At 43.0% G+C, this 14,189-nt stretch overlaps 1 protein-coding gene across 2 annotated transcripts; it reads left to right on the top strand.

The window, feature by feature from the left end:
• Positions 1 to 94: 94 nt before the first annotated feature.
• Positions 95 to 10,923, top strand: LOC140390128 (uncharacterized). 2 transcript variants are annotated; one of them, XM_072475055.1, is made up of 2 exons: positions 95 to 131; positions 1,117 to 10,923. In XM_072475055.1, the coding sequence occupies exon 2, from the start codon at positions 1,740 to 1,742 to the stop codon at positions 4,833 to 4,835; it is 3,096 nt and encodes a 1,031-aa protein (XP_072331156.1). In that variant the 5' UTR covers positions 95 to 131; positions 1,117 to 1,739; the 3' UTR covers positions 4,836 to 10,923. The 2 variants fall into 2 exon arrangements, with proteins under 2 accessions (XP_072331156.1, XP_072331157.1); XM_072475056.1 differs by lacking the exon at positions 95 to 131 and adding an exon at positions 156 to 398.
• The last annotated feature ends 3,266 nt before the right edge of the window (positions 10,924 to 14,189 follow it).

Raw genomic sequence — 14,189 nt, 5'->3', positions numbered from 1 at the left:
TACTGCAGAAATATTTGGATTGGCTGTGAGAGACGTCAATCAGAGAGCCCACCCACTCTGCCCATTCTCTCCTCTTCCTCTACCACAGCTGCTTCACTTCCTGTAGGGACTCAAAATCAAGTCAGGAGATGGTGAGTGAAGGAGCAGAATTTAGAAGAATTACATTGCACAATATCCACACTAATGTTCAGGCAGTCTGACTATCCTGTGGGCAGTCAGGTGTTGAAATGCCCCTTATGCTGTGTGAGAAGATCCAGCTCAGAGACCTGTTTACTCGGTGCTTTGTGCTGAGCTGTTTGATTGGCTGTGTGTTGGATATTGAGTGTGTTTATTGGAAGCATTTCCCTTCTGATTTACAGGCTGAGTTCTGTTGATGGGTCTCTGCTGAATATGAGAAGGTGAGGTGGAATTATCTGTGAGGGGAAGAGACATTTTTTGAAACGTCTTTTAATGTCTTTAAAGATTTTATCTGAAGGCCTTAGCTTTTCCCAAAATCCAGGGCTTGGATTTGATAGTTTAGCCCAGTGCTGTGTGTGAGAGCTGAATTTGGGATGTGTCGTCTGAGTGAATGCAGTGTATCTAGTTTCCCAGGATAATCTAGAACCCTTCAATCAGCAACACTGAAGCAATATATTCCTGAGATTCCAGCATTTCCTGTCCAGTGTGTTTTCTTCAAATAATTTGGGAAAACAAGGGGAGAAATTTCAAAATCTCCATTGAATTAACATTCTTCCTGAGTGGTTTTATATGAGACATATCCTCGAACGGTAAAACTGGTCTTTGCCAGCGCAACACAAGCTTATGGTGAATTGACAGCCCATTTTACACTCCGCCCGACTGTCTTTTCCATTGCCCTCATGGTGCATGGAAGATGGGACTGGGTGAAGTAAAGAAAGTAGCCACATTGTCTGCTCTTGGTCACTATCCAGTGTCCTGGTTGCATACGTGGGTGTTGACAGCCCAGTGAGGGAAAAGAAAGGACTTGTACCTGATCCTCATACAAGGGAATAGCTGACTGGTACTCAATGTGGAACAGTCTCTAACTATGGAGCCAGCCAGTTGAGTAAAGATGGAGAGGGACTGGAGGAAATCATGTTTCCCTTTCCTGTTTTACAGAAGGATGACACCGTACCATGCCTGAGAATACAGTGAGGACAGACACTGCAGATAGATCCTGACCATCACCCAAGGACCAACTGCACAACTGTGGGAAGACATCTAGTCCCTTCACACCATTGCTTAACACAGAGAAGGTTGAGCAGTGAGACCATCATCTGGAAATCAGTCAGGGAAGCTTTGCAATATCATCAAATCTGATACCTTTCAAAGGTTCAGCTGTGGGTGATCGGTCAGGGTGAGGCTGGGAAGAAGTGTGAGTGGGCTGCAAGTGTGGTGTGAGTTTCAGTCATGTATTGAGCCTCATGAACCACTGACATTCCTGCTGGTGAGAGGCTGTTCCAGTGTGAAGTGTGAGGAGCGATCCAGAGGCTCAGAAGATCTCTGAACACAAGCACATCAATTTTCCCACCTGGCAGACAACAACAGGAACGTGGAAGAGAAACATTCAGGCGTGAGGTGTGTGACAAAGCATTCTTATCATCAGTACTTCATTCACACCAATACATTCCCACAGGAGAGAAACCATTCAGGTGTGTGGTGTGTAACAAATCATTCTCACAGTTAGCGAGCCCCCTCCACCATCAGAGGATTCACACAGGGGAGAACTATTCAAGTGCGAGATGTGTGATAAATCATTTTTGCAGTCACATCATCTCCACAATCACCAACGCGTTCACACAGGGGAGAAACCATTCAGGTGTGAGGTGTGTGACAAAACATTCTTCGAGTCATCAAAACTCCTGCTGCACAAGACCATTCACAGAGGGGAGAAATCATCCCCAAGTGAGATATGTGACAAAGCATGCTTATCATTATCCATAGTTCAGTCACAAGAACGCATTCGTGCAAGGGAGAAACCATTCAAGTGTGAAGTCTGTAACAAAACATTCTCATACTCATCAGGTCTCCTTAAACACCAATTCATTCACACAGGGGAGAAACCATTCACTTGTGTCATATGTGACAAATCATTTGCCAGATCAGACAACCTGCGTGAGCACCAGCGCGTCCATACAGGAGAGAAGCCATTCAGTTGTGAGGTGTGTGACAAATCATTTGCAAAGTCATCGAACCTCCTGCAGCACCAGAGGATTCACACAGGGGAGAAACCATTCACGTGTGAGCTGTGCGACAAATCATTCTCACAGTCTTCGAATCTCTTTCACCATCAGAGGATTCACACAGGGGAGAAACCATTCACGTGTGAGCTGTGCGACAAATCATTCTCACAGTCTTCGAATCTCCTTCACCACCAGAGGAATCACACTGGCGAGAAACCATTCAGGTGTGAGGTGTGTGACAAAGCGTTCTCACTGTCGTCAAAGCTCCTGCTGCACCAGAGGATTCACACTGGGGAAAGACCATTCCCATGTGAGGTGTGTGGTAAATCGTTCTCGTCATTATCAGTGCTTCGCTCACACGAACGCATTCACACAGGGGAGAAACCATTCAAGTGTGAGGTTTGTACCAAAACATTCTCACACTCATCAGATCTCCATAAACACCAATTCATTCACACAGGGGAGAAACCATTCACATGTGATATATGTGACAAATCATTTGGCAGATCAGACAACCTCCGCGAACACCAGCGCATCCACACAGGAGAGAAGCCATTCAATTGTGAGGTGTGTGAGAAATCATTCTTGCACTCATCGAGCCTTCTGCAGCATCAGAGGATTCACACAGGGGAGAAACCGTTCAGGTGTGAGATCTGTGACAAATCATTCTCACAGTCCTCAAAACTCCAGCAGCATCAGAGGATTCACACAGGGGAGAAACCATTCACGTGTGAGGTGTGCAACAAATCATTCTCACAGTCATCGAAACTCCTGCAGCATCAGAAGAATCACACAGGGGAGAAACCATTCACGTGTGAGGTATGCGACAAATCATTCTCACAGTCTTCAAAACTCCAACAGCATCAGAGGATTCATACAGGGGAGAAACCATTCACGTGTGAGGTGTGCGACAAATCATTCTCACAGTCTTTGAATCTCCTGCACCACCAGAGGATTCATACTGGCGAGAAACCATTCACGTGTGAGGTGTGTGAGAAATCTTTTTCCCAGTCTTCGAATCTCCTGCACCACCGGAGGATTCACACTGGGGAGAAACCATTCACGTGTGAGGTGTGCGACAAATCATTCTCATCATCATCAGTACTTCGCTCACATGAACGCATTCACACAGGTGAGAAACCATTCACGTGTGTAGTTTGTGACAAATCATTTGCCAGATCAGGAAACCTCCGTGAGCACCAGCGCATCCACACAGGAGAGAAGCCATTCACGTGTAAGGTATGTGACAAATCATTCGCAAAGTCATCCAACCTCTTGCAGCATCAGAGGGTTCACACAGGGGAGAAACCATTCACGTGTGAGCTGTGCGACAAATCATTCTCACAGTCCTCAAATCTCTTTCAGCACCGGAAGAATCACACTGGGGAGAAACCATTCAGGTGTGAGGTGTGTGACAAATTATTCTCACAGTCATCAAAACTCCTTCTGCACCAGAAGATTCACACTGGGGAGAAACCATTCCCATGTGAGGTGTGTGGTAAATCATTCTCATCATTATCAGTGCTTTGCTCACACAAACGCATTCACACAGGGGAGAAACCATTCAAGTGTGAGGTTTGTACCAAAACATTCTCACACTCATCAGATCTCCATAAACACCAATTCATTCACACAGGGGAGAAACCATTCACATGTGTCGTATGTGACAAATCATTTGGCAGAACAGACAACCTCCGCGATCACCAGCGCATCCACACAGGAGAGAAGCCATTCAATTGTGAGATGTGTGACAAATCATTCTTGCACTCATCGAGCCTTCTGCAACATCAGAGAGTTCACACTGGGGAGAAACCATTCACGTGTGAGGTGTGCGACAAATCGTTCTCACAGTCATCAAAACTCCTGCAGCATCAGAGGAATCACACTGGGGGGAAACCATTCACATGTGGGGTGTGTGACAAATCGTTCTCACAGTCATCAAAACTCCAGCAGCACCAGATGATTGACACAGGGGAGAAACCATTCATATGTGAGCTGTGCGACAAATCATTCTCCCATTCTTTGAATCTCCTGCACCACCGGAGGATTCACACTGGTGAGAAACCGTTCAGGTGTGAGGTGTGTAGTAAATCATTCTCACAAGCATCAAAACTTCTGCTGCACCAGAAGATTCACACTGGCGAGAATCCATTCAGATGTGAGGTGTGTGACAAATCATTCTCACAGTCATCAAAACTCATGCAACACCAGACGATACACACTGGGGAGAAACCATTCAGGTGTGAGGTGTGTGATAAATCATTCTCATCATCATCAGTACTTCACTCACACAAACGCATTCACACAGGGGAGAAACCATTCACGTGTGTCGTATGTGGCAAATCATTTGCCAGATCAGGAAATCTCCGCGAACACCAGCGCATCCACACAGGAGAGAAGCCATTCACATGTGAGGTGTGTGATAAATCATTTGCAAAGTCATCAAACCTCCTGCAGCATCGGAGGATTCACACAGGCGAGAAACCATTCAGGTGTGAGATTTGCAATAAATCATTCTCAACATCATCAAAACTCCAACTCCATCAAAGGATTCACACAGGGGAGAAACCATGTAGGTGTGGGATTTGCAACAAATCATTCTCGCAGTCATCAAAACTCTTGCTCCATCAGAGGATCCACACCCTTCAAGTGTGAGGTTTGTGCTGACATCTTTAATACTTCTGGATCACCAGTGGATTTACACAAGAGAAAAACTCTTTGGGTGCAATGTTTGTGACAAGACTTCCATCCACTCCTCCAATCGCCTGAAGCACCACTGATAGGAAACCATTCAGGTGTAATGTGTGTGACAAAACATTGGAATAGTCAGTGTGTCTCTGAGTCCATCAACACACTCACACGGGAGAAACTCTTATTGATGCGAGTTCTGTTATGAAGCTTTCACACAATTTTTGGATCTCCTGGAACATCAATGAAGCCACACACAGGTAACCAAAACTAAGTTCAAGCCAAGTGTAATCGTGCAAACCTAAGAACGTTCACTGCAAAGGATGTTCTTGGTATTGGACACAAAACAAGAAGCAACTTTCATTTACATCAAACAACTAGTGAGATGACAATGCCAGTGCTGAGTTATTATGATGTCAATGATGAAGTCAGTCTGCAGTGAGATGCCAGTGAAACAGGACTTGGAGCAACCCTCCTACAGCAAGGACAACCAGTTGTATTTGTATCCAGAGCATTAACACAAATGCTACATACAGATTGAGAAGGAATGCCTGGACATTGTCTTTGCTTGTGAGCATTTCAGCCAGTACCTGTTGGGAGAGAGAAAGTGACAAGACAGTTCAAAGCATCTTTCTCAAACCGCTTTCTATCTACTCCAAAGTGTTTGGAAAGGAAATTACTTCATTTGCAGAGACATCCCTTCACCAATATACTGTCAAGGGCTGCACTCTCTGAAGGAAGTGATGATGCTGGTCCAGAGTATGAAATCTTCCAGATTCAACAAGATGCAACAGTACGACATGCTCTGGAATCATCAACCAGCAGAGGCATTGAATCTGAAAGACCAGTGTCTTGCTATGATTAACAAAATACAACTGTTCAAATATTACAGGACGTTGTGATGAAAGGATGTCCTGAAAAAAAATCAAGGAGACACCTGTAAGAGAGCATTGGGCAGTCAGAGATGAAGTGATCGCCAAAGATGGCATCTTGTACAAAGAGACTACCCATTAAGATAGGCACAATGGTTAGCACTGCTGCCTCACAGCTCGAGGATCCAGGTTCAATTCTGGCCTCGGGTGACTGTGTGGAGTTTGCACTTTCTCCCTGTCTCTGTGTGGATTTCTTCCGGGTGCTCCGGTTTCCTCCCACCGTCCAAAGATGTGCAGGTTAGGTGGATTGGCTACGCTAAATTGCTCCTTAGTGTCCAAAAGGTTAGGTCGGGTTATGGGGATAGGGTGGAGATGTGGGCTTCAGTGGGGTGTTCTTCCAAGGACCGATGCAGACTCGATGGGCAGAATGGCTTCCTCCTGCACTGTAAATTCTATGATTCTATGAAGTGTTTCTTCCTCTAAACCCTTCATTTTCCTACTCTTCCACTGTCCTATCTCTCTCTCTCCTACCACACTTCCGTCATCCCTTTATTTCCTTTCTGATACATCTCCTCAATTCCCTCCTTTTCACCTGGCTGTCCTCTTCTTGTCTCTCTCTTCTACCTGTCACTACTCTCCCTTCTCTCTGTCCTTCTCAGTCTGTCTATCTACCTCCTCGTTCTTCTCTATGCCTCTCCTTCTCCGGCATTATAAAGATGAGAGGGATACAGAGAAAGTTCACCATTTTAAACATTACCATGAATGAAAGAAACAAAACAGGGTCTCCAGACAATATTATTGAGATAATAATGTATTTATGACTACATTAAACTATTTTAACTATTGCTTCTGTTTCTGTGCCACAACTGAAATCATGTATCATCTACGAACCTGTAGTTTTCTGAAATAATTGCTAGTCACAGCATCCAGAGTGGAATCATGAATATAACTGACTGTTAGTGCCTGAACGTCCAAAACTATGAGCGTAATTTGAAGACCCACCTCGAACAGGAGCAATCAGCAGAAACTAAGCACGTTCTTTATTCCCATCTGGGGCCGTGGTCATTTCTGTGGTTGGTGCCAGCTTCCAGGATGATGTTTAATAAACCCTTGTTAAAGATCGCAAAAGTTCAACTTACTTTTGACATAACACATTTAAAATTCCCAACATAGTCAAATTCAGTCAGATTACCCTGATTAAAGCATGAAAGAATTTTAATAAAGAAGTTTTGAAAAGTTATGACCAACTGTTTTATCTCAGGATTTTGATTTGTTTGGTTTCATGAATGTGTGAACGTGAAGAAGGTCTTGACCCATTTTCCCATATTTCAGCTGCTTCAATAAACAGTGATGGTGGCAGTGGGTGTGATGTTTGTAGGAAGCCCAGAACTTCTGGAATTGTTAGTGTGGTCTTGACAACAACTTTAACTCATGTAGCTGGATTAATCAATCTGGAGTTCGACATTATAGATCCCATGACATTATGGTGCAGAAGAGTGAGGAAGTTATTTCTGATGTCCTGTTAAATATGGATCTCACAATCATAGAATCCCCCCAATGGAGAAGGAGGCCATTTGGCCAATCGAGTGTACTGACTCTCTGAAGGAGTACCCTACCTGGGCCCTCTTGCCCTCTCCCCGCAACTCCATCTAACCAAGCACATCTTTGGATAAGTACAATTTAACATGACCAATCCACCTAACCTGCACATCTTTGGACTGTGGGAGGAAACAGGTGCACCCAGAGGAATCCCATACAGGCAAGGGGAGAAAGTGCAAACTCCACAGATAGTGACCCAAGGTCGGAATTGAACCCCGGTCTCTGCTCTGTGAGGCAACAGTGCTAACCACTGTACCACCATTATCAATATAAGTAAAAAAGATTATTTGGTCTTTTATCACATTGTTGTTTGTGGGATCTCACTGTTCTTGCAAAAATCTAACTCGTAATTCATATGTTATAGAATTGAACTTTTAGTTTTAAGAATTGTGTTTCAATGGGAGCATCTGTTTGAGAAACTGATAATCCGAATGTAAATGCAATTCAAACAAACATGGGAGTATATTACAGTAAAACGCTAGCCTATGTTTATCTTACAAGGTCTGAGGTAGCAGTAAGGAAGTAGTAACAACAGTGGGTCACCTTTCAGATTGGAATGGAGCCCAAAAAATAACCCTTACTTCAATACAGGATTTAAATTATGTCTGTTGTTTCCAGATGAAAAGAAGCTGAAAGCACCTGAGTGAACATTGGCATTTTCTTCATGGACCCAGTGAGTCTAGGGTGAAGACAATCATAAATTAGTATTGTTAATTATTCATATTGTTTTTCACCATGTGAAATGCGGGTCAGGCTCAAGCACAAGTTGGGATTTTGTGAGTAAAGCAGCTGGCTAGTTTGAAACTCATGGCACATATCTACATTAGTCCTTATGGCAGAAAGCAGTCAGCAGGGTTAGCTTGGAAGCTGTGCAAAAGCAGTTGGGTTTTTGCCACCAGGCTGAAGCATCTAATGCTGTGAGGTATTGAAGAAAAACTTGGGGGTGGTGGTCGCTCAGTCAAAAGGAGAAGAGCGGAAACACGGAGGAGAATTAAAGAGAGTTTAGAGGGTTGTGGCGTACCTTTATCTAGATTTCAAAAGAAGTGATAGAACCTTCAACATTCTTGTAATGTGTAAGGGGAATAAGGAGCAGAATTGCGTTGATAGTGAAGTAATGATAAATGACTTAAGTTCACAGTACTTGCTTTGTTTAATTCTTCATTCAATAAAGTTTGTTTTTGATTAAAAACATGAATTCTTCTGGTTTACCACATGGTCTTCACATTATTCTTCAACTGTTAATGGCCCCTAACAGGATTGTCACACTGTGCATAGATTGGCTGCCACATTTCTTATACTACAACTCAAAACTACACTTAAAAAGCATTTCATTGGCTGTAAGTTGCTTTCTGATGCCCTCTTCATGAAATTGAAGTCTTTCTTTTTTCGGGAAATATTGTACTGTTAACTGGAAATTCTAAACCAATTGATGGAGAAAATATATCAGCCCAGTGACATTGACCAATATATTGTGTATAGGACTCTTACTGTAGGCTCCTGAATGTTTCAGTCAGTAGGAACACAACATGCTCACAAATCAAGTAGTTTGGGTTAAGTTTTTAAAAAATGAATTTATTTTGAGGGCGGCACAGTGGTTAGCACTGTTTCACGGCTCCAAGGTCCCAGGTTCGATTCCCGGCTTGCAACGCTGTCTGTGTGGAGTCTGCACGTTCTCCCCGTGTCTGCGTAGATTTCCTCCCACAGTCCAAAGATGTGCAGGTTGGGTGGATTGGCCATGCTAAACTGCCCTTAGTGTTCAAAAAGATTAGGTGCGGTTATGGGGATAGGGTGGAGGTGTGGGCTTAAGTAGGGTGCTCTTTCCAAGGACCGGTGCGGACTTGATGGGCCAAATGGCCTTCTGCACTGTAAATTCTATGATTTTAGGAAATCTATACAGAAGATTGATGAAACAGCAGACAAAGAACACATTATTCAGCACACATCAAACATTGAATAAACCAAAATAACAAAACATTTGATAATGACTCAGGATCTTACCCATAACATGAAATGAATCACTCCTGCCCTTTGACCCTCCATTCACCATCATAAGACCATAAGACAGGAGCAGAATTAGGTCACTCGGCCCATCGAGTCTGCTCCATCATGCAATATGACTGATATTTGTCCCTTCCCATTCTCCTGCTTTCTCCCTGTAACCCCTGATCCCTTTATTAATCAAGCACCTATCTCTCTCTGTCTTAAAGACACTCAGTGATTTTGCCTCCACAGCGTTCTGAGGTGTTCCACAGATTCACCATGCTCTGGCTGAAGAAATTCCTCCTTATCTCTGTTTTAAGGGATTGTCCCTTTAGTCTGAGATTGTGTCCTCTGCTCCTAGCTTTTCCAACTCGTGGAAACATCCTCTCCACATCCACTCTATCCAGGCCTCGCAGTATCCTGTGAGTTTCAATAAGATCTCCCTTCATCCTTCTAAACTCCAAAGAGTACAGACCCAGAGTCCTCAACCGTTCCTCATATGACAAGCTCTTCATTCCAGGGATCATTCTTGTGAACCTCCTCTGTAACTTATTCGGTTACCAGCAGCACTTTGCGATTACTGGAACTCAGTAGGAATTTAAGTTAAAACTTCTCAGGTGCAAATAAGAATTGTTTTATTTGTCTTCTATTGATTACAATTTGAAAGTCATTTAAAAGGCAATTCGTAGACAATTTGAAGCTTTCAAAGAATCACAGACATTATCTTCTTGCTTAGGCAAACAGCTCGACAATAACTTTTAAAAGTCAAAGTCTGAAAATGAAATATGAATACAGGGAGACAGTGAATTGAAAAAGAGAGAGAGAGCTAATCTTCAGCGTCAAACCAACAAAACAAAAATTATCAATCTCCCCACAAAAACCTACCCAAACATACCTACAAAACCTACCCTAAAAAATGGCGGAACGAAACTCTTCAGTTATACTGTTTCATATCTGCCTTAAGTCATCTAATCACACCCCAATATAATCCTAATTGGTTTGGGTTAGACTCAAGACACATCTGATTTGACGGCAAGCCGTTCATCTTCAATATGTAACATTACTTCTAATTGTTGCATATCTGCATACTTGTGTATGTTAATGAATGCGATATGGTGCTTTATCAAAGCCAGCAAAAACTGGTTGTACGCTGGCTTGGCTATTGTAACAATGGAGACTTCATGTAATTTTGTCATGCAATGCTGGACAATGACTTGCAAAATGTAAATCAAATCTGTTTTAATCTAGTAAAGTGAATTATGCTGCTTCTATGAAATTGTTATGGTTTGAGAAAGTTGGAATCAAATATATTTGATTCGATGTTTTATAAACTGTCCATTAAAATGTTTCAGCCTTATAAGTTATGGAATGTGATTCACGCTGTAATCACTAATGGCCTGAAAAGAGAACAATAGAGCCTTTAAGTTACTGGGCTCTTGTCACCTCATTGCCATGGATTCAGCCCTTGTCCTTGGAGAAATATAGTTAAAAGTGTTTGTCTCATCAGTCTTCTGTGTTACTTTAAAACTATGTACCTAAAAGTTGTGTTGGACAAAATGATTAAATGAATTTGCAGAATATGTGTTTTTAATCCTTAATTTAAAACTGGGGCTTAATATTTATGCTTAAACAGCTATCTTTTACCTATATTAGGTGTATTAGAAATACCTGGCTACTACAATTCACCACCATAAGACAGGAGCAGAATTAGGTCACTCCGGCCCATCGAGTCTGCTCCATCATGCAATATGACTGATATTTTTCTCATCCCCATTCTCCTGCCTTCTCCCCATAACCCCTGATCCCCTTATTAATCAAGAACCTATCTCTCTCTGTCTTAAAGACACTCAGTGATTTTGCCTCCACAGCGTTCTGAGGTGTTCCACAGATTCACCATGCTCTGGCTGAAGAAATTCCTCCTCATTTCTGTTTTAAAGGATCGTCCCTTTAGTCTGAGATTGTATCCTCTGCTTCTAGTTTTTCCAACTCGTGGAAACATCCTCTCCACATCCACTCTATCCAGGCCTCGCAGTATCCTGTGAGTTTCAATAAGATTTCCCTTCATCCTTCTAAACTCCAAAGAGTACAGACCCAGAGTCCTCAACCGTTCCTCATATGACAAGCTCTTCATTCCAGGGATCATTCTTGTGAACCTCCTTTGGACCTTTTCCAAGGCCAACACATCCTTCCTTAGATGCGGGGCCCAAAACTGCTCACAATACTCCAAATGGGGCCTTATATAGCCTCAGAAGTACATCCCTGGCCTTGTTTTCTAGCCCTCTCGACATGAATGCTAGCATTGCATTTGCCTTCCTAACTGCCGACTGAACCTGCACGTTAACCTTAAGAGAATTGTGAACAAGGACTCCCAAGTCCCTTTGTGCTTCTGATTTCCTAAGCATCTCCCCATTTAGAAAATAGTCTATGCTTCCATTTCTCCTTCCAAAGTGCACAACCTCACACTTTTCCACATTGTATTCCATCTGCCACTTCTTTGCCCACTCTCCTAGTCTGCCCAAGTCCTTCTGCAGCCTGCCTGCTCCATCAATGCTACCTACCCCTCTACAAATCTTTGTGTCATCTGCAAACTTCACAACAATGCCTTCAGTTCCTTCTTCCAGATCATTAATATATATTGTGAAATGTTGTGGTCCCAGCACCGACCTGTGAGGCACACAGGCTGCCATCCTGAAAAAGACCTCTTTATCCCTACTCTCTGCCTTCGGCCAATCAGCCAATCCTCCATCCATGCCAGGATCTTACCCTTAACACCATGGGTTCTTAACTTATTTAATAGTCTCCTCTGCGGCACCTTGTCAAAGGCCTTATGGAAATCTAAATAAATTGTGTCCACTGATTCTCCTTTGTCCAACGTCCTTGTTACTTCCTCAAAGAACTCTAACAGATTTGTCAGACATGACCTCCTTTTGACGAACCCGTGCTGACTCAGTCCGATTTTATCATGCACTTACAAGTACTCTGCGATTTCATCGTCAATAATGGGCTCTAAAATCTTACCAATGACTAAAGTCATGCTAACCGCGCTATGATTTCCCATCTTCTGCCTCCCTCCTTTCTTAAACAGCGGTGTTAAATTAGCCACTTCCCAGTCCTCTGGGACCCTTCCTGCCTCCAGTGATTCCGAAAAGATCACCACCAATGCCTCCACAATCTTCTCAGCTATCTTTTTTAGAACCCTGGGGTGTAGCCCATCCGGTCCACGTGATTTATCCACCTTCACCACCACAATGCTTCTGTAGCCATCAATTTGATTTAGCACACTTGTTCCCAAAATTGCATTTATTTTGTACAGGAGGAAAGAATTGTCTATCAGGGAAAATCCTGATACTCATTCTCCTGAGTCGCCTAATTCCTTTTGAAGAAATCCTCCTAGAGACGCAGTGACATCTGTGCATAATCAGCAGCTTCTATCCAGATTGATGTCTTCTTTTTAAATAAATTTAGAGTACCCAATTCATTTTTCCAATTAAGGGGCAATTTAGCATGGCTAATCCACCTGGCCTGCACATCCTTTGGGTTGTGGGGGAAAAACCTATGCAAACACGGGGAAAATGTGCAAACTCCACGCGGACAGTGACCCAGAGCTGGATCGAACCTGAGACCTCGGTGCCGTGAGGCAACAGGGCTAACTCAATGTGTTGTCTTCTTTTGGTGATGTTTGGCGATCTAGTCAAAGATTAAATCGACCTTCTTGAAACAAATGGACTAATAGTGGGAGAGGTTGGAGACAGAGACTGCTGAGGAAGGACAGTTCCCCTGTGTGAGCACTGGAGGGTAAACAATACAGACAACTCCAATGTAAGGAAGCAGGTGACTCAGCTCTAAGTTTATAAGATATCAGAGCATAAGTAAGCCATTCGGCACAATCAGTCTCCTCCACCATTCAATAAGATCATGATAGATATGATAATCCTCAACTGCACTTTCCTACCTGAAACATCCTTAACAACCCAGCCCACTGTGGTAAAGAATTCCACAGATTTACTATCCTATGAGAAGAAGTTTCTCATCTCGGTCTTAAATGGGTGACCCCTTACTCTGAAATTATGCCCTCTGTCCTAGACTTTCCCAGAAGTGGAATTATGCTCTCTGGTCCTAGACTTTCCCAGAAGAGAAAACATCCTCTCAGCATCTACCCTATCTAGCCTCCTGAGAATCCTGTGTCTCAATAAGGTCACCTCTTATTCTTCTAAACTCCAATGAGTACAGTCCCAACCTACTCAACCTCTCTTCATAAGAAAGACCCCTCATACCCACGATCAACTTCGTGAACCTTCTGTTGTCTGCCTCTAAGGCCAGTATAACTTTTCTTAGATAAGGGGACCAAAACTGTCACAGTATCCCAAGTGTGGTCTAATTGCTGCCTTGTATAGTTTCAGCAGGACTTCCCTATTTTTATACTCCATTCCCTTTGAAATACGGCCAACATTCCATTTGCCTTCCCAATTATCTGCTGAACTTGCATCCTCGGTTTTGTGAGTTATGCACACGGACATCCGTATCCCCCTGTGCTGCAGCTTTCTGCAGTCTTCAGTTAAATAGCATTCAGTTCCTTTATTTTTCCTACCAAAGTGTATAATTTGACATTTTACTACATTATATTCCGTCTGCCATGTTTTTGCCCATTCATCTATTTACCTGTCTCTATCCCTCTGTAGGCTCATTGTGTCAGCCTCATCATTTGCCTTCCACCTATTTTTGCATCATCCACTAACTTGATAATAGTATATTCACTTCCCTCATCCAAATTATTAAGTCTTTAAAAAAAAATGTATATATTTATTCAAGTTTTTCAACAATTTTTCAACACTCCCCCCCCCCACCCCAACAAAAAGAAAGCAACAAGAAC

Source organism: Scyliorhinus torazame, chromosome 14 (assembly GCF_047496885.1).
Source record: "Scyliorhinus torazame isolate Kashiwa2021f chromosome 14, sScyTor2.1, whole genome shotgun sequence".
Lineage (NCBI taxonomy): Eukaryota > Metazoa > Chordata > Chondrichthyes > Carcharhiniformes > Scyliorhinidae > Scyliorhinus > Scyliorhinus torazame.
The sequence above is the reverse complement of the archived record's forward strand: the minus strand, read 5'-3'. Positions and strand labels throughout refer to the sequence as shown.